Here is a 21,943-nt window from a genome sequence, read left to right as displayed (position 1 = left end):
CTTTTAAAGCTCACCCTCTGTCTCTACTATGGTATCCTTACTTCTGAATGATTTTGATTGATGCTCTCTCTTGACTGCAATGTATCTGCCAGCAAGTTTCCGAGGCAGAACTTGAGGAGTAGACTGTAACTCTTACTTCTATGACTTCTCTGTTGCTTTGTACAAAAACAGCGAGGTACATCATTCCTGGTTTAAAATAACGTTCCTTTAAAACTCTGTAGCTATTGTTGTTGTCTTCTGACAGTATCGCCAGAGGAAAATAGTATGTTCAACCTGATTTCTGTTCCTTTACTGGTAATGTTTCTTCACTGTACACGTAGTGCATTTTTCTTTAAGATTTAAAAACGTCACCAGAACATTTCTACGATTGCTTTTTCACCAACTGCAGATGTACTTCGTTCTTCACTCGGGAAGATTGTTCTTCAGTGCCTTCTGTAATTATTGCTGCAGTTCCATTTGCTTTGTCCCACTCCACGCATTCCTGATTGCGGCTCCTGAATCAGCCCTCCTTTTCCCCCTGCATTCACATATCATTTGTTAATTAGATTTAGCTCCCCATTCAACTTGCTCCTTCATAATTTCGATTTTAAGAAGCTTCTATCTTTCAACTCCTTGACATTGTTCGTGTGCTTTGACAGTTTCCTGTCTGTATCACTGCCCATTCCTCTCTAAGTTTCTATGTTGCAACAAACACACTTATATCCTGGGTTTCCACCATATATCCATTTCAAGAGGCAGCATTTCCTCAACCACTTTTCTTGGTTCCCTTTTGTGAACTGTGGTATGATATTCCTATCTTGAAAACAGGGGAGAACATAGTTTGCTGTAGGTTGATTCTATTTTGCCTGAGACTGACGTCAACGTACAATTTCCTTACAATGAATTACCATTGAAAATGATTAACTTTATTAAAAAAATTTTTTTTTTCCTTCCTTACCTTTTCAATAGCCCTATGTAGTAATGGGACCCCACATAAAGATTAAAGGTACTCTTTCAAGGCAGGAGCATTAAAAAAAAAAAGGCTATTGACGTCATCACCGCGCGCCCACTTCCGGGCCAATAGCTTGGCGCGTAGTTTTCGGGCTCCGGAGACGGGAGCGCGAGCGTTCGCCAGGCTGCCGGCTCCGCGCAGCGGAAAGAATCCCGGCTAAGCGTGCGGAGCGTCGCCACGCTTCCCGCCGCCCCGCCCAGCAGCGCCCGCGGGCGGGGTCGCGGGACTGCGCACGCGCAACATCCGGTTCGCCGACACTTGTTCCCAGGAGCGGCGTTTAGAGCGGTACCGCCTTGAAGGCGGGGCTGCGTGCGAATCGTGGCCAATGATACTCAAGGTGAGGGTTGAGGGGTGGGGTGAAAGGTGCCCGCTCCGCCACGGGGCAGGTTTCTTCCCGCGCGGAGGCTGGGCGACTTGGTCGTCATGGAGGCAGTCTTGACGGAGGAGCTTGATGACGAGGAGCAGCTGATGAGAAGGCATCGCAAAGAGAAGAAGGAGCTGCAAGGTGGCGGGCAAGTGGGAACCTAGGGGTTGCCCCGACCTAAGGGTGTGCGCGTGGCCGCTCCGTTCTGGGGAACCTGGAAGGGCAACTCGGCTGGGGCCTCCTAGATAGCTTTGGAGAAGCACGTGGCCTTTCTTCCATCTCCCGTACCCGGCTGCTCCTTAATTCCCAGGCCTTCGTAGGCGCCCTCTCCTTAGGCCCGACATGCACCCCCGCCCTAAACTACAATCTCTGACCCAAACCATTTGAAAGACTTAAAACTTGGTACAGGTTTTCTTTTTTTCTGTTGACCCTCTGAACGACCCATGCAATCTCAGTTATGTTAATGAGAGCTTTTTTTTCGGGGAGGGGGGTGGTTTGTCTTTATTTGACCCTTCCCTGTTGCTGTCTTCTGTAATGCCTCTTTTTGTTTTAATACCTTTATCCCCTTATTATTCCTTTACAGTTCCTGTACCTTATTTTCTGTTACTCTTGGGTCACTGACATGTTTTGGTGCCTTTTCAGCTAAAATTCAGAGTATGAAGAATGCTGTACCCAAGAATGACAAAAAGAGGAGGAAGCAGCTCGTTGAAGATGTTGCTAAGTTGGAAGCAGAAATGGAACAGAAGCATAGGGAGGAACTGGAGCAATTGAAGTTGACATCTAAGGAGAATAAAGTATGTTAAGTAATTTTTGCTCTGCTTGGCATAGGGTTTGTTTTCCAAGTCGGGAAATGTTGGCAAGCCTTACCTTTCATTAGCATCTTTTGAGTAGGTGCTTGTGATGCTGTATTTTTGCAAAGCAGGTTCACACCTTAGACTACTAATTTGCCTCAAAGAACAATAGATTGATAAAGTCAGTGCCTTCCAGTCGATTACTCATATCGACCCTCTCTGACAAAGTAGAATTGCCCCTGTGGGTTTCCTAGGCTGTCAGTCTTCCTGGGAGTAGAAAGCCTCATCTTTCTCCCAGTTGATAAAGTGGCCTAGAGGAAGTAGCACCTAGTGTAAGATGATCAGACTTCTAGTCCCGGTTGCCTCTGAACAGAATTGATACTTTAGGCAAAGTTACTTAATCCTACCGAGCACAAATTTCTTGATATATAATACAAATAGTACAGATTCTTGAAACTGTCAAATATAACCCCAAGTATAAGACTTTTTAAATTATAAGAGCACTTCATCACCAGTCATAATGAATGATTTTTTCTTGTTTTTTGGGTAAATTGAGCTATGCTGTCATAATCTAATAATTGTGTTTGGAGCTAATCTATTCTGGTGCTAAGCACTTTAAGATTGCATGTATTAATTAATCCTCATTAATATGTCACTAAGATATTCTTTATGACGTAAGTATAGATGATCCCATTTTTTAAAATGAAATAATAGGTTTAGAAGTTTGTCTCATTACTTTCTGCCAAGAAATGCTTCCCATTAAAGAAAAATAAGATGCTTAAAAAAAAAAAAGTTTGTCCCAAAGTCAAACTTAGTGACAAAGCTAAAATACAAAACCAGCTGTTTTACTCTAGGGTGTGAACATGATTTCTTATATCTCTGTAGAGTTGTGATTATTTCATGGGTTTTAAATATCAAATATAGACGACAGTCTCACTACTGACAGTTACGTTTTCACTCACTAAAATTCATTGCCATTGAGTCAGTATCAACTCATAGTTTCCCTATAGGACAGGGTTGAACTGCCTTGCCTCTGAGTTTCCAAGACTAACCCTTTACTGGAGTAGAAAGCCCTGTCTTCCTTTTGCAGAGAGGCTAGTGGTTTCGAACTGCTGATCTTGCAGTTAGTAGCCCAACACTTAACCACTGTTCCACTAGGGATCCCTCCTAAAGTTTTCACAGCTATGAAAAATTTCACCAACTATAATTATATTTTATTATCATTTGTTGCTGTTTTGTTGTTGTCAAGGGCAAAACAAATCAAGAAACCCCTGTTCTAACCTGCTTTATAGCTGCGCTGGTGGTGTAATGGTTATGCATTGGGCTACAAATAACAAGGTCAGCAGTTTGAAACCACCATTTGTCCAAGGGTAAAAGACTAGGCTTTCTACTCCCATGGAGTAGAACATCTCAAAAATCTACAGGGTCAGTTCTAATCTTTCTTAATAGGGTCACTGTGGGCCAGATTTGACTGGACAGCAATTGATTTGGGTCTTTTTGGTTTGTTTTTATCCTGCTATATAATGGTCTCTGTAGGGTCGTTTTGAGTCGTAATCAACTTGATGGCAGTGGGTTTTGGGTTACAGAAGTCACAGTCTCCATGTCTTTAACATCGTATGTCTTTTAAGATTATCACCATTCAGGAAAAGGATGGATGTGGTGGTAACATTGTGTGCTTAAATATTTTAACATATTGCATGTGTTATCTCATTTAGCCCTCATAGTAATACAGTACAAGGTGCTTTTTTTTTTTTTTTAAACATTTTATTAGGGGCTCATACAACTGTTATCGCAATCCATACACACATCAATTGTGTAAAGCGCATTTGCACATCATTCTTTTTATGAGGTAAGTATTGATAGATCCAGTTTTCAAATGAGGAAATAGATTTAGAGCTAGATTAAAAGTTTCCATGAAATCAAACAATCACCATTGTTGCTATTGGGTGGGTTCAAACTGATAGCAGAGCAACCCTATGTGTAATTGAACAAAACACTGCCTGTCCCCATGCCTTCTTCACAGTTGTGTTTGAGCCCATTGCTGCAGGCACAGGAGTAATCATTCATTGAGGGTCTTCCTTGTTTTCACTGACACACTTATTTTTCAAGCATGACGACCTTTTTGCAGGGACTGGATCCTCGTGATTTCATGACCAAAGTGTATGAGAGTCGCACCCACCTCCCAAGGAACATTCTGGTTACACTTATAGATATTTGTTCTTAGAAGGCCTTTGGTACTTTCGATGTTTTCTGCAAACACCTTGATTCAGGTGCTTCAATTCTTCCCCATTTCTGTATTCATTTTCCAGGTTTTACATGAATATGAAGTTCTCAGAGTTACAGCTTTGCTCTAACACTGTCAAGAGACCTTTTGCTGTAGATTGGCCCGATTATTGGTCCAGTTGTGGGGCTATTTATTTTGGTTACATTGAGTTGTATCTTCACTGAAAGCTGTAGTCTTTGCTCTTTTATCAGTAAGTGCCTCAAGCCCTCCTCCCTTTCCACCACAAACATGGTTGTGTCATCTGCATATCACAAATTGTTAATGCATCTACCTTCAAACCCGATGCTGTGTTTATCATATAGTCCAGTTCTCAGATAAATTGTCTAACATACAGATGGAATAAGTATGGTTAAAGGATCCAACACTGGCACACACCATTCCTAATTTCAAACCATGTAGAATCTCCTTGGTCTCTTTGAAGGACTACCTCAGTTTGTACAGGTTCCATGTGAGCACAGTTTCTTGGCGTTTTCCCTCATAGGTTGTTATCCACCCAGTCAAATGCTTTTGCCTGGTTAATGAAACACAAGCTAACGTCATCCCTGGAATTCTCTGCTTTCAGCCAAGATTCATCTGACATCAGCAGTGATAGGCCTGGTTCCACCTCCTCTTTGGATTTCAGCTTAAATTTCAGGCAGTTCCTTGTCAATTTCCTGCTGCTACAATTCTGGGATTGTCTTCAACAAAATTTTGCTTTCATGTCACAAGGATACTGTTTGATAATTTCTGCATTCTCTTGGGTGGCGTTTCATGGGAATGGCACAAATAAGGATCTCTTCTAGTCAGTTGGCCAGGTAGCTATTTTCAGATTTTCTTGGCTTAGACAAGTGAATGCTTCCAGCACTGCTTATGGTTTTTGAAACATTTTATGGGTTTGCCATCAGTTCCTGGAGCCTTGCGTTTTGCTGATGCCATCAGTGCACTTTGGACTTTCTTCAATAACAGTTCTTGATCATATGCTCTCTCTTGAGTGGTTGTCTGCAACCATTTCTTTTTAATACAGCGACTGTACTAATTCCATTTGCTTTTGATCTTTGCTATGTAGGTCAATATTTTGCCCAACTTGAGGCTTACATTTTTTCTTTGTTTTTTTTTAGCTTGAGAAATATCGATCACATTTTTCCTTCTTGGCAGCCTAACTCCAGGTCTTTGTCCATTTCATTATAACATCTTAACTTCTCAAGTTGCCCCTTGAAATTTTATGTTCAACTCCTTTACTTCCTTGCTCCCGTTGACTAGCTGATCTGCCTTCAAGAGCAAGTTTCAGTCTCTCTTCAGACATCCCCTTTGGCCTTCCTTCACGTCCTTTTTAATAACCTTTTGTTACTTCTTGTATGATGTTCTTAATATCCTAAAATGTGTCTGATCTTCGGTCATTAGTGTTTAAAGCATCATATAGTTCTTGAGAGCTGTAAATTGGGGTGGGATATGCTCAAGGTTGTATTTTGGCTCTCAGGAACTTATTTTAAGCTTATTCCACTTCAACCGGAACTTGCATACTAGCAATTGATGGTCTGTACTACAGTCGGCTGTTGGTCTTGTTTTGGCTGATACAAATGAACTTCTCCACAGATGAAGAAGACTATACAGATGATTCTTGTATATTCTGTCACATGAGGTTCGTGTGTATAGTCGCCTCTTAGGTTGTTGAAAGAAAGGTATTTGTAATGAAGAAGTTGTTCTTGCAAAATTCTATCTTGCTGTCTCCAACTTCATTTCTATCACCTGGGCCAAGTTTTATAACTACTGATCTGTTTCCCTAACTTTTGCATTCTAATTGCCAATAATAGAGCATCTTGATTGCACGTTTGGTTGTTATTAGACTGTAGAACTTCAAACATTTCTATTTCTTTCATCATTGGTTTTAAATGGCAAATTTGAACAGTAGCTGTATGAACTGGTCTTCCTTGTAGATGTATAGACGGTATCTTAGCACAGATGTCCTTGTCCTTCAAGATAGGTCTTGAAATGCTCTTTTTGATGACCATGATGTCATTCATCATGAATTTGGCATTTTTGGTATAGAAGACCATATAATTGGTTTAAAATTTCTGACAGCAGTCTGTTTCGGCTTACCAATGCCTAGGAGACCCATCTTTCTGTGTTCCATTTCAATATTGACATCTTCCAATTTTTCTAACTCATACTGTGTACATGCCAAGGTTTGATTATTAATAGATGCTTGCAGCTCTTTATTCTCATTTTGAGTTGCGTCCCATTGAAAAGGAAGGTCCTGAAAACGTTGCCCATCTCTACCACTGAAGTTGATCCTATCTTGTGAAAACACTGTTCCTCAGTCGTGCTGAGTGCCTTCCAACTTGAGGATCCCCCCTCTTCCAGCACTATGTCAGACAAGGTTCCCCTGCTATTTATTTATAAGGTGTCAGTGGATAATCTCTCACGACTGGATTGCCTGTTCTTCCTAGTCTTCATCTGGAAGCTCTGCTGAAATCTGTCCACTGTGATGACCTAGCTGGTATTTGACAAAGCATGCCATAGCTCAAAGCAGCACATAAGCCATCGTAGTTTGACCAATTGACAGGTAGTGGAAGTGGCACCATATATTTACCTGAATAATGCCAGTATTACATGTTTTTTTCTGAACCAAGCCACACCTGTATGTTTCCTATGTGTGCTGTGCAATGCACATTGGTTTTGTAGGTATAATATATGCTCCTCCCCCCCCCCCAAAAAAAAAAGCCTTCCAAGGTCAGAATTCAAACTCAACTATCTTGCTCAAAGAGGTGACTGCTGAGTTCTGCTATGTTGAGCATATATCTTTGAGGAGCTCTCAGGAAGCTGCTTGGGAATCTGAAAATTCTCTGAAAATAGAGAAACAATGAAAAACTATCTGCGATGTTGTCTGGTACTGTTCTCAGTTTTGCAGCTTTGGATTTCACAGATTGGTGATTTTCAGTAATAATTTAATAATTTCAATTTTAAAGTATTTTTATTAACTTGGTAATTTTTTTGTTTTCTTCAGATAGATTCTGTTGCTGTTAACATTTCAAACTTGGTTCTTGAAACTCAGCAGCCTCGGATATCAAAAGCACAAAAGAGACGGGTATGAAAGTCATGTTGCCAAGTCTTGAAGCCAGTGATGTGTGCTTAATGCTATTTTGGGTTGTACACTTCATTTTTAAGGAACCTGAACGAATCTTTATTAAGCAACTGCTGTGGACCAAATCCTATGCAAGGCTGATTATATGAGCCTTTATTTAATCCTGGTAATAATTCTGTGAAATATGATCTCTAGACCCTATTTTTAGATACGAACATAGGCCCAAGACAGGAAAATTAATATTGTCCAGTTTTCTCATTTTAGGATTAGACTAGGAAGAGGAGGTGTTCAAAGGATAGTTTTTAGAAATTGAGTAGCCTTGACTTTGAACAACCAAGACTGCTCTATGAGCTTAGTTCTCCGTAACTCACGGAGCCACTCGCAGAACTGACTCTCTGGCAGTTGGTTTGGCTTTACTGTTTTTTCCCCCAAAATTTGAAATTCAGACTCTTATGTGTGTGGAATCTGTGACATAACTATGGTAAAGATACATTGTACTAAGTGGTATAATAAAGATTCGAACCTAGAATTTCCAGAATATTGTTCTGTTTATTTGTATAACTCAAGTGGTGAGATGGTAGGACAACAAGATTTGTAAACATACTTGTATTAGTCTAGGTACTTTAGCAACTCATGTATAAGAGGGTTTTATGTAAAAAAAGTGTGCATCACGAAAACATCCCAACCCAATGCTGCCCAAGCCCACAAGTCCAACATTAACCCAACACCAGTCCACAAAGTCCTCCACCTCACAAAACAGGCAATGATGCCGACTGCAGGAGGAAAGCTGAGTCAGTGAAGGAATAAGCATCTCAGCACTAGCAGGGGTCTCCACACGGCTGCTGCAGCACCCAGGATAGGTCCATGTGGCTTCTCCTTGGGGATGTCTTGTAGGAAGTCAATCTTGCAAGCTGAAGCTGGGAGCTGCTAAGGCAGCTGCATCCTGGTGTGACCATCACAAAGCAAAAGACCCGAGAACTAGAAAGGCGAGGCTCACCACCCATTTATCCCTCCGCCTTTCAATTAGCCCCACATGTGATTATCGGCCAGGTTGGCACAATGAACTAACTCATACTCATTTCTCAAAGAATGTGTGCCTGTATGATTGTTCATTACTGTGAAAATCTAGAGACGAGAGTTAAATGCTCTAAGTTAAATGTTAATTAATGGGTTGACATTTGAAGGAAGTGTAATGATTTAGCAGGAACTCTGGTAGTCCAGTTTGCAAGGTTGACAGTCCAAACCAACCAGTCCTCGGAGGCAGAAAGATGTGGCAAACGGTTTCTGTAAAGATTAAGCTTTGAAAACTGTTTGGGACAGTTCTGTCTTACAGGGTCAAGAGAAGTCAGCATCAACGTGGGGTTTGGTAGTTATTTATCTAGGACATTCCAAGTGGGAGAAAAAGCAAACAAAAATTAAAGCCATGCAAAGAGCTACAAGGAGACTGATTTATTTGAAGTTCATTGAACTAAAATTTAAAATTATTAAAAAGACAAAACTATTTATGCATTTTAGTTTAGTATTATAACTTAATAAAATGATCCCTGAGTGGCACAAATGGTTTGTGCTCAATTATTAACATAAAAGTTGTTACTTTGAAACTATCCAGCTGCACCATGGGAGAAATCCCTGGCAGTTTCCATAAAAATAGCTGTGTCCACTCCCCCCCAGGAAGTACAGTTCTTCTCTGTAGTATACAGTGTTGCCAGTAGTCAGAACAGAATTCATGGATGTGTGCTTTGGTTTGCAGTGTAGACCATGGGTTTGCAGGCAGCAGCAGGTGTGGATTTTAATCCCCTTGACTATTGTGACTGAGTACAGTTATAGGACTGTAAGACTCAGTTTCACATATTTTAAAATGGGAGAAATAGTAATGTATTTCATAGAGTTATGGATATTAAAAAGTACACTCTTTCCAAAGCCTTCGTTTGAGGCTTGGAAACAGAAGTAATATTGTTTACGATGTTAAGTAATGGATAGTGTGCTTCTTTAAAACTTCAACGTAAGAGCAATGTTTGTTTTTGTTGGTTTTTTTAAGTTTTTAAAGTAGTAAACACTCCTCATAGTCACGTAAACTTTATTTTTAAGTTACCACTGTGATTGTGAATTTCAGTTTTTAAGGTTCTGTGACTGTTACCTAATTGTTTCAAACTTATGTATTCTTTTTCTAATAGCCTCACAGTTTTTCATCTAGTTACTATAGATCATAAAGGACTGAATCTTTGGCAGTGGTTTAACAAAACACTTGTTAGATTCACCTCTTCTTTGGAATTGACTGGCCACAGTTTTTATAGTAGCTTACTTAATTCTAGGAAATGCTAAAAGATGCACAACTCCTTCCTGTCTTTACCAAAACTTGTTAATTCTCATGTGAACCCTTAGATAACAAAACAAACAAAAACTACTTTTCTCAGTCACTTTCTAAAATACTACCTAGCTGAAATGACTACCTTGTTCAAGTACACCAGCAGAAAATTTAGTATGTTTCATAGACAGCTGCCTGAATACTGGACAGATGATATACCTTTGAAAGTAATGCTCAAAGTTTCCTATTACTCTGTAATATTTAAGGGTTCTGGACCAAAAACACTGAAATTTTATAATGCTTACGAAAATGGGGCCAGGACTTAGGATGGATAATTGAGCATTAGAGTACTCGGAACTTTATCAGTCAGTGACACCATTAAGAAATAAAAAGGCAGCTAAGGGTACTTTTGTTTGAGAAAGATGCACCTCAGGTTGAAAAACATGACAAAATTTTATTAAAATGTATGATAGTGGTATTTTCACTGAAGGATATAATGTGTAGGTTTTTTCAGTTTTAATCTGAAAATACAGAGAAGGATTGAATTTAATTCAAAATATGATGGAAACAGCCCAAAGTAGGATTTAGAACATGGGGTCCCAAACTTAGTTGACCTACTGACCCCCTTTCCAGAAAAACGAGTTATTCAGTGCTCCCATGGCAATGAAAAACTTTTGTACTGTTGTACTATAGCCCATAATCCAGGATAGAGTGTAAGTATCTATTTTTACAGGCCCCCTCATCCTTACCACCCCCCCCATCCCGCCCTCACCCCCCATCAGTCCAGTACCCTGCAGGGGGTGGTATTGCCCAGTTTGGACAATACAGATATAGAAGATCTGGTGTCCAAAAACGATGAAATCTGAGACTGGGAATGGTACTTTTACAAATGAGAATCTTAGATCATTGAAAGTAGAATAAAAACCCAAGACCAGGACCCAGCTCTTAAGATTCTTCAGGCCTCTTTGCTGTATCACTCACTGTGCTACGGTTTTGCCAACAGTGTATTTGAGACAGGCTGTTTTCATCTCACCAGGAGCTCTGGTGGTGTCGTGGGTTCATACACAGAGGCTGAACCCACCAGCCTCACAGGAGAAAGATGTGGTGGCCCATTCCTGTAAAGATGTTGCCTCAGGAAACTCACAGGGGCAGTTCTGTTCAGTGCTAGAGGGTCACTGTGAGTTAGGATCAACTCGATGGGCAATGAGATTAAGTTATTTTCATCATACATGGTTTCATTAGACATCCCTGGTGCCATTCATTGTATTTCCATTACTATGGTTGTAGAAATCAAAGTGGTCTAGTGCCGTTGGGAAACAACCTTGCTGAAATATGAATCGTAAGGATTTTCCACCCGGTGCCCTAGAGATGAATCACAATTGCTTTGTATTATGAAGCAAAGCATGAAAAGATTAGATTAAAATCTTAAAAGGTTTACACTGTTTTGCAGATAGAGCAAAGTTCCACACTGTCCACAACTACAACATTAGCCATTAACTCTAGCTCCCGTCTGCCCCAACTTTTATTCTGATTCAGGTGCCTGGATAGAAGGAGTTCTCTGTGTTGTCCTTGGTCCCTGCTCTGCTTCTAACCAGCTGTGTGACCTTTGGAAATCTTTCTGCGAGCGGTTTCCTCAGAAGAGGAAAATGAGGGGTTTTGGATTAGATGGTGTCTAAGGTGCTTATCTTCCCTCTCCCCTGTGAAACTGTTTGCAGTCTTTCTTTATAAGGTTACAGCGCCATCTTGTGTTTCGAGATGTTATGTCTTTAGGATCTCCAGTTGTAGGTGGGCCTTGAAATGCTTGTGTTAGTTCTGGCCCTGTTGAAATCGGTAGGAAAAATCTTAAATAGGCTTTTGCTTTATTTTTTTGATTCAGGTAACTATCATGTTAGGTTCATCTGCATGGCACAGCAGAAGACATGTACAGTACAAATATATGGCATTCAATTTACTTGAAATTTGCCTTCCTATTTTCTCTAGCCCAAAGAGCTAGAAATAAAGGCATGCAATATCTTTACCTTGTTCCACCTTTTTAAAAATTTCTGCTGTTTACTAAGTCCTTCACTGTAAATGTAACCAACAGCAAAACGTAAAGCATGTATTTCAAGTACTTTCATTCACTAGCATTAAAAAGCAAGCACCCCCACCCAACCCCCCTTGTCTCTGAAAGAATTTCTCCATGGGGCAGACTGGTAAAATGTGCTCATGTTAGAGACTTAGGAACAGAAAAGCAAAACATTGAATAAACGTTATCTATAATCCTACCATCTATAGAAAGGCACTATAAATATTTTGTATATGTCTTTCTAGGGTTTTTGTCTGTTTGTTTTTTAACTTTGCCTAGATTATATACATGTTAACTATATACTGTCTTTTTCTGTCCCCGAGCTATACTTTGTCCCCTATTATCTCTAGACACTTTTTCTAGTGTCCTAGCTAAGTGTGCTGATTTAGCTATGAATAACCAAGCTTTCTGGCTTTTGACCATTGCTAGTCAAATTGTTAGTGATTTTTTTCTCTTTCCCAAGTTTCCCACTTTTCACTCTTTTGGTTTGAATCTCTCCAGTGGCTCCATGGGAGAAAGACCTGGCAGTCTACTCCCACAAGGATTGCAGCTTAGAAAACACAACATCCATCCCTTAAGTCCCTGATCTTTAACCTTACCCTACCGTATCCCTGCATATATTTTAATGGGAAGGTATCAAAGCAGATAAAAACAATAGGCATACATAACTCTGTAAAAACATTGAGATTAGTAGTGGTCCTTAAAGATAACTGTAGTTTACTGTTAATATTTAATTTTTTATAAAGGAGAATGTTTTCTATCAAATGTATATAGGTACATTTTTTTTAAGCAAAGGAAAACTTTGTCTAAACAAAGCAATGCCTCATGCGTAGTGATCAACAAAGAAGCTAGAATATAGTGATGATGTGTTTCAAGGCTCAGTACAGCCCAATCTTAAAGACACAAACTTCAAATGAGTAAAGAGTTTTGAAAACTTTGCATGTAGGTTTTAAGTATGGCTGGGAGAAAAATGTAAGGGCATTCTTACATCAGTACAGTGTATTAATACAGTGCTTAGGTTCTGGGAACATAGAGATAGATGATTTGCCCTTAAGGGCCTACTTCATAGTGTAGAACGTTCATAACGTTAGGAACTAAACTAAGAAGCTCAGAGTGTAGAAACCTTCACAAGTGTTGAGATAATCAGAATGATAGTCCTTATGGGAGAAGGGAGAAAAATGGCCAAAAGGTTTGAGAATCTTGTATCTCCATTTCTCTAATAAATGAGAGTCAGTCCTAATGATCTGAATTAACTTTTCTACGTTCTCCATCTTTTCCTAGGAAAAGAAAGCTGCACTGGAAAAAGAGCGGGAAGAAAGGATAGCCGAAGCTGAAATTGAGAACTTATCTGGAGCCAGACAGGTAGAAAGTCAAAAACTTGCCCAAATGTTGGCAGCCAGGCAGTTGGAAATTAAACAGATTCCATCTGATGGCCACTGCTTGTATCGAGCCATTGAGGATCAGCTGAAGGAGCAGGGTGGCACTGTAACTGTGGCTGCCTTAAGACGTCAGACTGCTGAATACATGCAAAGCCACGTGGAAGACTTTCTGCCATTTTTAACAAACCCTAATACAGGAGATATTTATACTCTAGGTAAATTCTTTTTCTTTACTATATTTTACTGCTTTTGAATAAAGTATTGCCTGGAATCAAGCATAAAAAACACCATGATTCTATGAGGAAAAAAAAATCACAGCATTTAGGCAGAATATTTATATAGGTAGTCCCAACTTAGGACATTATAACATATTCAAGTGATAATGAATTTCACTTAACAGTCAGCATCGGTTTTTATTTTTGTGCTGCTTTTAATGTAATATTTACAGCATGTGGCTTGCTAATGCCACTATTCTCAGTTCACTCACAAGTAGTTTATTTCATGATTTATTATTCAAACCACTGTCAGGTGTTTCAAATACCTATAATCAAAAGCAGTAATAAAAACCACAAAGGATATTTGACATGTTAACACTGCCTGCTCTGATGGTAGTAAAGCAACATGCAGACTTCAACTCATGAGTATCCCTCTGTGTCAGCTCTGACTCACAGTGACCCTTACAGTGTAACAGTGAAGCACTGTCCTGCCCTTTACCCTCAAAAATCGTTGCAATGTTTCAGCCCATTGTGGTAGCCATGATATCAGTCCAGCCCGTGGAGGATCATTTAAACTCTGACCCTCTGCTCCAAACAGACTGTTCTTATCCAGGGATAAGTCATGATAGAATGTCCAAAATATGTGAGCGAGAGTCTCGCTAACCTCACTTTTGTTGTGTTTTTTGCTCGCCTCTAAGGAGCGTCTGGCTGTGCTTCCTTTAAGACAGATCTGTTTAATCTACCGGCAGTCTGTATTCTTCACCAATATCACAATTCAAAGGCACCAACTCTGCTCTCCCTCATTCATTACCTAACTTTCTCATGCATGTGATGCAGTTAAAATCACCATGGCTAGGTTTCGGCATACGCTGGTCGTCAAAGTAGCATCATTACTTTTTGGCAGCAGGTTTTCCCAATGCAATGTATAGTCAGTTCTTGACTGCTGTTTCCGTGGGTGTTTTCAAATGAAGTCCTCAACATCAGTCTTTCCTCTTGCTTAAAGGTCCAGTTGTGCGGACTTTTGATTTCTTTGTATTGAAGTGTAGCTTCAAGTTTTCCTCACTTTCAGCAAGCATGGGATGTTGTGAAGTGCCATCGAATCTATTGTAATTTATAGTGATCTTGTGTACCACAGAATGAGACACCACTCCTGGCCATCCTCAAGATTGTTATGTTTAAGTCCATGCTGGCAGCCACTGTGTGAATTCCTGTCTTCAAGGGTCTTCCCCCTTTTTGCTTCTCCTCTACCAAGTTGACATCCTTTTCCAGGGACTAGTTCTCCCTGATAACATGTCCAAATTAAGCTGGATGAAGTCTTGCCGCCCGTCCCTCTTCCAAGACAGATGTGTTTGCTCTTCTGGTAGCCCATGGTCTTTACAGTGTTGCGTGCCAGCACTAATGTGCATGCATCAATCCTATGTTCTCCTTTATACACAGCATGAAAGGGGATTGGAAACACCCTGGCTGAGATCATGTGTACTTGCGTCTGTGCACAGGGTGCTACCTTTGCTCTTTCTGTAGCGCTTTAGAGAGCCTCGTGCAGCAGATCTGCCCAATGCAATGCGTCAGCTCCCTGCTTCCATGAACAGTAGTTGTGAATCCAAGTAAAATTATACATCTTTAACGACATCCGCCTCTGTTTCTCAACGTTATGTAAGTAGAGTGAAGAGGTTCAACCTTAACGTAAACATTTCTAGATTTGAAATGTTGACATAGTAGCCCCTGTTCTGATCCATCAGCTGCCTCTTGGCCTAAGTTCAGGTTCTACATGAGCTACAATTGTGTGCTGGAATTACTGTTTTTCCCAAGGGATGGAATAAAGTTCACACGAGCGAAGATGACACGTGGAGGAGTTTCCATTGAAAGGAAGTTTCTTGAGCAGGATAAGTTAAGAGGAAGGTCAGAGTTGCTAAGTGAAGAAGATAAAGGTCAGGGTTAACTTTCCTTTCTTGGAATCCGTAGTCCATGGAAGATTGAGTAATCACAATACGAAGTGGATCAGAATGAACATTGCCATTGAGTTAGGTCTCCATTGGTCATAAGTATCACTTTTATAGACCTCAGGTTCTGTTGTGGATATCTAATTCTAGAGCCATCTCTTACCACAGAAATCTATAGAACATGTTGACAACTTTTTTGTTGTTTTAGGTATCATTGCTGTTTTTTAAAAATCATTTTATTGGGGGCTCATACAACTCTTATAATCCATACATCCATCCATTGTGTCAAGCACATTTGTCCATTTGTTGCCATCATCATTCTCAAAACATTTACTTTCTACATGAGCCCTTGATATCAGCTCCTCATCTTTCTCCCTCCTCCCTCTCCCCTCCTTCATGAACCCTTGATAATTTATAAATTATTATTATTTTGTCATATCTCACACTGTTTGACATCTCCCTTCACCCACTTTTCTAATAGAATTTGTTACAGCTATGAAAACTTGTCTGTCTTAGATAGGTAGAAGTAACATAATAGGGCTCTGCTAGTTGTCAAGTAGTTGAATGGAAGTGACAACTCGGCACGCTGAGTCAGAAAAAGATGAAAAACTCCCTGTGTTTAATTAAAGGTGACCATGTGCTGGCTGTTGGTCTAGTGATTGTTCTGAGCACTGGGGATATATTGGGGAAGGAGACCAATGCAGTTCATTCTCTCATGGGACATGCTTTCTCCTAAAAACCCATAATTCTTCCTGATTCCCAAAATAGGGGTTCCTGGATGGCACAAAGGTTTAAATGCTGTTGTAGCATGTGCAAAAGTCTGTACACAATATGTATATGCTCAACAGAAACTGCAATTAAGTCTTTACCTTCAGCTTTCAGGGATGATTCAGGAGGAGCCCTGGCGGCATAGCAGCTTATATATTGACTAGCTAACCTCTGGGTTCAGTACTTTGAAACCCCAGCTGCTCCGTGGCAGAAAGATGAAGTGTTGTACTCCTATAAAGAGTTACAGTTTTGGTAACACACACACAGGGAGTTCTACTCTGTCCTAAAGAGTCACTATGAGTCAGATTTTACTCGGCAGTGAATTTGACTTTTGATTTGCCTGGCCAGAGCATTTACTGATGGAAATGAGTAAGGTAGATCTTTTCAAAAGAACAAGTGAAGGAGCCACTGATGTTCTCTCTGGTTTGGAGGAGCTTGACTTTTACCTTGAGTCTCTTCTTATCTGCCTTAGAGGGTGTCATCCAACTAGACCAGACTCACTGCCTAAGAGTTAGTGGTGACTTGTGGTGACCCTGAAGGACAGGGTAGAACTGCCCCTGTGAGTTTCTAAGACTCTGTTTACAAGAGTAGAAAGCCCTGGTGGTTTTGGATGACTGGCCTTGTGGACCGCATCCCAACTTGTACCCACTACGTTGTCACAGCTTCTAGACTAGAGGGTGTTATAGGAACATTATTATAACGGGGCTGCCTCTTTTTGTTTGTATTTTTGGGGGGAACATGTAGAAGAGAGTGAAATCGAGTGGCAATTTTGAGAGTGATTACTTTGGATAAAGAAAGGGAAGTAGGCTGGTTTCATCATTAAGAACCCTGGACCTCCCTTGGGCTGAGCAAGAGAAGCAGAAATGCCTTGTTTTGTTTTTGGATGGAAAGTTGAGGTAAGTTTAGATCTGTGAAATTGATTAAATTCCACAGGGGTACTGGTAGAGAAGTTCATAACCTGGGAAGGGCCATTAGGAATTGCAGGAGCTATAAAAGGGATATTGCAGTGTGAGTTATAAAAATTATAAAGTGTTATATTCTGATCTATTTCTACAGAAGATTTTGGAAAATACTGTGATGATGTTGTAAACACAGCTGCATGGGGAGGTCAGCTTGAGGTAAGTTGTGATTATTCATAGTGCTTGTGAATTGTTCAATTGTTTCCAAATCCCATCTGTTATTTTTGGACTTTTTTTCCCCCAAATGATTCCAATTTCTTTTGAAAAAGATATTTGCTGTTGACTGACAAAGCATTGAAATAGGGAGTTAACATTCTTGGGCCTTTGAATAAAGGCTTTTACTTTTCTTCAAGTGTAGCACGATTTCATCCTATATAGTGCACTAGTTGATCTGCTTGTTGGCTAAGCTGCTGTTGAATCTGCATAAGCCTTTCCGTTTATTTTGCTGCTATTGGCAATATACTTGATTTTTCTGGACCTGTGAAAAAGAAGACTTTACTCAAGCACAGTAAACTGCCCTATGGCTCAGCTGATGAATATTAACTATTGGAGAAGTACCTTCTCCATTACCTCAGAAATAGAAAGCAATATTTTAGTGTGAAGCTACAGGTGAAATCCTGTCACACACATCTATTAAAATGTGTTTGAATATTTAGCTTATAGTAATTTAGTTTACTTGATAGCAGTCTTTCATATATTAAAATTCAAATGCAAGAAAACGATATGTTCAATCACTTGTAGGGACTTAGTTTCTCTTTAGCTCTATAATTATTTACCTTACTGTTACCTTTGTTATATCAAAGCAAAATATCCACAAAATTTGTGTTGTTCAACTGGCGATAAGCGAGCCTGGTGTATAGAAAGATGGAGGATAAGAAGGGAAGGAAGACAGGGCAAGCCCCAGGTCCGTATCCTGGCTTTTATTGTCACGTTTCAGTATGATGTGCTTGTAGAAGTCGTCCACTCTGAATGATTGAACAGGGACAATAAAACACTTGTGTGTACTCTTTAGGGGATTGTAAACATTAAATCCTAGGTATGGGCTGCATTTATAGAAGTTTGTAAGCTAGAGTGTCTGATAGATGATTCTGTTATCATTATTATCTTAAAATGAAGCATGGTCATCTTGAGTAGTTTGGGGATCTAGTTCATTTCAACTATATTTTGAAGCTGTCGCATGAATATTTCCATAAAAATATTTCTTAGGAGTACTGTAATTTTACTCTTCTGAGCCACCAGGGGGAACTATGTCCATTAATTTTGTGTTCTTGGTATTCCAAACTCTGGAAGATGCCAGAACTTTCTTTTAAGAATCACGAATTAACATAGGCTTTTAGTTAAGTAATTTTTAAAAAGTAAGAACAATCTTATAAAGCATCTTTTGAAATAGATTTACTCATAAATTGCTCACCTGTGAATTAAAATAAGAATTTTAATTTCATGTGCATTTATTAAAGAGGTCTTCATGTAATATCTGAAGGCTTGGAGTTGATACTAATTTTACCAGAGCTCATTTACAAGTGTACATACCATGCTAGCTTTTAAAAAATGTTGCTTGACATTTTAGAAAAAAAGCAGGGCTTTGAATGGTTCTAAATACTTCAGTCATGTCCAGTGACAACAAGGGCCCCGCTCAGATGGTGGCCAGCACATTCAAAGAGCTGCAGCTAGTTGTCATTGTGTGGGGCATCACGGCCTGGCCCCTACTTGGGAAAGTCCACTGCGCAAGAGGTTTGGTTGCTCTGCAGCTCACACACTGCCCTTATTTCCATTGGCCCGGATTTCCATTTTCTTCTATGTTATATCTTTTCCATAGGAACATTTTATGAAACCGGGTCTGGATTTTAACTTGCTCTCATTTGATAGAGAATTCTTTATATGTTGCTACTGTAGTTTCTTTTAAGGCTTCCTAAAAGAACCATGGTCTCTAGACCGTAAGTTCCCAAATTTATTTGACCTACTTCCCCCTTTTCAGGAGGAGGAAAAACCAAACTCAGGGTCCCCTTGGCCATGACTTAACTCTAGCCCGTATCCAGTATGAAGTGTAGGCCCCTGGGCTATTCCTGCCCCTCCTCCTCCGGGGGCCACTAGCACCCACTTTGGGAAACACTGCTTTAGACAAAATTGTTGTATAATGGGGCAAATAAATATACTTCAGGGGCACTGTGATAGAAGATTGTTAATGATTCATTTGGTTATGAACTTGGGTTCTAGAATCAGATTTTCTCAATTCTGGTGTGGATCATTTTATTTCCTAGAGATTGACTGTAGGTAAGCCCTGCCAGTCCTCCTCTACTGCAGATTCTAGGCATTTGAAGTGATCCTAACAATAGTGCAGTTGACTCTTGGACAACACAGGATTGAACTCTGCAGGATTACTTGTATGCAGATTTTTCTTCCCTGCTGCTTATTGTGGTCTGGGAGCCCTGGTGAGTTATCCACTGGGCTGATAAACTCATGGTTCAAATAACTCAAATGCACATTATTCAAGAGCCCACTATATAGTTACCATAGCATTATTGTGAAGATTGAATTCATAAAGTGCTTAGAGCCCTTGTTTGTAACTAATTTGATTATTAGCAATATTCATTGTTAATCACTTTTTAAGCCCCAATTTGATATTATGTGAATTTTTTTTCGAAATTGTGAATCAAATGGAAATGCTTCAAAGTAGGGTACAGTTCATATACTAATGTGTGGGACATTTTCATAGCAGTGATTCTCAACCTTGACTATACATAAGAATTATCTAAGAAAGCTTTAAGAAAACACTGAAAAAACCTCATGTTATATACTGTTTCCCTTCCAAATTATAGTTTATTTGGTGTGTTGCTTCCTTAATGGTGTTTTTAAAAACTTATTTCTTGTGAACAATTTCAAACATACTCACAAGTAGGGAGACTAATGCAGTGAGCCCAGTCTACCCATCACATTGCACTTCATTACTAATGGCATTGATAGTTCTTAAAAGCTGCAGTGCAGTCAGGGTTTCAGAAAATCTCTATGTGTGAGCTAATAAACATTTTGCTTATTGAGCCGTACTTACTAAGTGCTATGAGTCGCCCTCGCCCCGATGGCCGCGACAGTGAGCACACACCAGGCTCTGGTAGTGAGGTGGGGACTCACTGGGCTGCTGAGCACAAGGTCGGCATTTTGAAATCCACAGGCTACTTTGAGGGAAACACGAGGCTTTCTGTTCCAGTTCAGACGCACAGCCTTGGAAGTTCACAGGCCGGGTTCTCTTCTGCCCTCCAGGTCTCTGTGCGTCTGAATCCACTTAAAGGCTGTCGGTGTGGTTGTTGTCGTGATGTGTTTGTTCTGGATGCCCAGTGATGAACCGAGCGCAGTTCCTACTGGCGGCCTTATTCATGCCTGCTTCCGTAGTCTATGATTGTATAAAATGTACACTTCCGTCTACTAATGCATCTTTTCTTTCCCCTGAAGCTAAGAGCGCTGTCTCACATTTTACAAACACCGATAGAAGTAATACAGGCAGATTCCCCTCCGATTATAGTTGGTGAAGAATATAAAAAAAACCCATTAATGCTTGTGTAAGTACCTTGACATATTTACTGTTTCCTTTTTCAGAATTAGTGCAAAAAGGAATAAAAAGAGACTGTTGATTGTTCAAAAAATCTTCAGCTGAACTAATTATGCTTATTTTACCTTAAAGGTAAAGTATACAACAACAACAACAAAATTATACAAACATGCAACTTAGGTAATTGTTTGACTGCCTAATGATTTATTCTCAAAGATTAGAGAATGCAGTCATTCCCAGAGATTACAAGGTTTGAGGACATGTGTGCATATTGTCCTGATTCTACAATCATGAGGCTTAAAGTTTCAACAAATAGGATAGTACAAATGTGTGTTGCCTGATTCTTTATTCGCTTTAGAGATTCTTTTTCTTCATATTGTGAAAAAAGTATATGATCAGGACCTTGTCCTTGAAACATGAGGGGAGTTCAAAAGTTCAAGGAAAACTTCATTATCTTACTTCCTTTTTCCCATGAACTTTTTGAAATCCTTCACAGTAGGGAGGGTTTGTTAACTGCTTTGGTATTTAATAGTTAAATCTAAGGAGGTGTTTATCGGTGACTTGGATTTAGGGAACAATGTAAGCTTATTGAGCACTTACCATCTCAGTCTGTCTTTCCCCCTGTGGTGATGTGTTTACCTGACTTAAGCTGGGCAGACAGGGCTGTTGAGTCGGTTGTTGGTGACTGTGGGTACTTTTCAAACGGTGTTTTAAGCAATATGATGACATACTCTGTTGATTGATATCCCTGGGAAGTGATTTATTCAGAATGTTTCGATTTATATATGTATTAAACATATCTGTTTACATACTATATAAAAATTAACATATACTGAAGTACTTTCACCCAAATTGTTCATTTCTCTTTTTTTACTTTTATTTCAGATATATGAGACATGCATATGGCTTAGGAGAACATTACAATTCTGTTACACGGTTGATGAACACAGCTACAGAGAATTGCAGCTAGTTTACAACATGTTGCACAGTTGTGCTTTGGTACAGTGCGCCCATCTGAGTCTTCATCCTGAGTGCTGTCGTGAGCTACATGTCACTGAAAAACACAGCAACCTTTAATGAGTTTTATGGCAAAGGTACTAACAAATTTTTCTGAAATGTGTCAGAATGTACCATTATCTCTTAGTGGTGTTTTTAAAACTGTAAGATCCATTGTAGAAGACATCATTTATAGACCAAGAAGACACGATAACCATTTTCATGAATGTTTCCATTGATAAAAAGCCTTTGGACATTCTCCTCTGTGTTGGAATGCATTTTAT

At 39.7% G+C, this 21,943-nt stretch overlaps 1 protein-coding gene across 5 annotated transcripts; it reads left to right on the top strand.

The window, feature by feature from the left end:
* Positions 1 to 1,272: 1,272 nt before the first annotated feature.
* Positions 1,273 to 21,937, top strand: OTUD6B (OTU deubiquitinase 6B). Of its 5 annotated transcripts, none has more exons than XM_045287611.1 (7): positions 1,273 to 1,328; positions 1,998 to 2,149; positions 7,414 to 7,494; positions 13,143 to 13,455; positions 17,220 to 17,281; positions 20,567 to 20,673; positions 21,549 to 21,718. In XM_045287611.1, the coding sequence occupies exons 2-7, from the start codon at positions 2,012 to 2,014 to the stop codon at positions 21,631 to 21,633; spliced, it is 786 nt and encodes a 261-aa protein (XP_045143546.1). In that variant the 5' UTR covers positions 1,273 to 1,328; positions 1,998 to 2,011; the 3' UTR covers positions 21,634 to 21,718. The 5 variants fall into 5 exon arrangements, with proteins under 5 accessions (XP_045143546.1, XP_004697536.2, XP_045143542.1 ...); XM_004697479.4 differs by lacking the exon at positions 1,273 to 1,328 and adding an exon at positions 1,357 to 1,496; XM_045287607.1 differs by lacking the exons at positions 1,273 to 1,328; positions 20,567 to 20,673 and adding an exon at positions 1,370 to 1,496 and having other exon boundaries at positions 21,549 to 21,937.
* The last annotated feature ends 6 nt before the right edge of the window (positions 21,938 to 21,943 follow it).

The sequence above is a fragment of the Echinops telfairi genome, unplaced genomic scaffold (genome assembly GCF_000313985.2).
Source record: "Echinops telfairi isolate 266 unplaced genomic scaffold, ASM31398v2 ScPeMD7_1;HRSCAF=3_0, whole genome shotgun sequence".
NCBI classification, from domain to species: Eukaryota; Metazoa; Chordata; class Mammalia; order Afrosoricida; family Tenrecidae; genus Echinops; species Echinops telfairi.
Note: the sequence above shows the minus strand (reverse complement) of the source record. Positions and strands in the feature narration are given on the sequence as shown.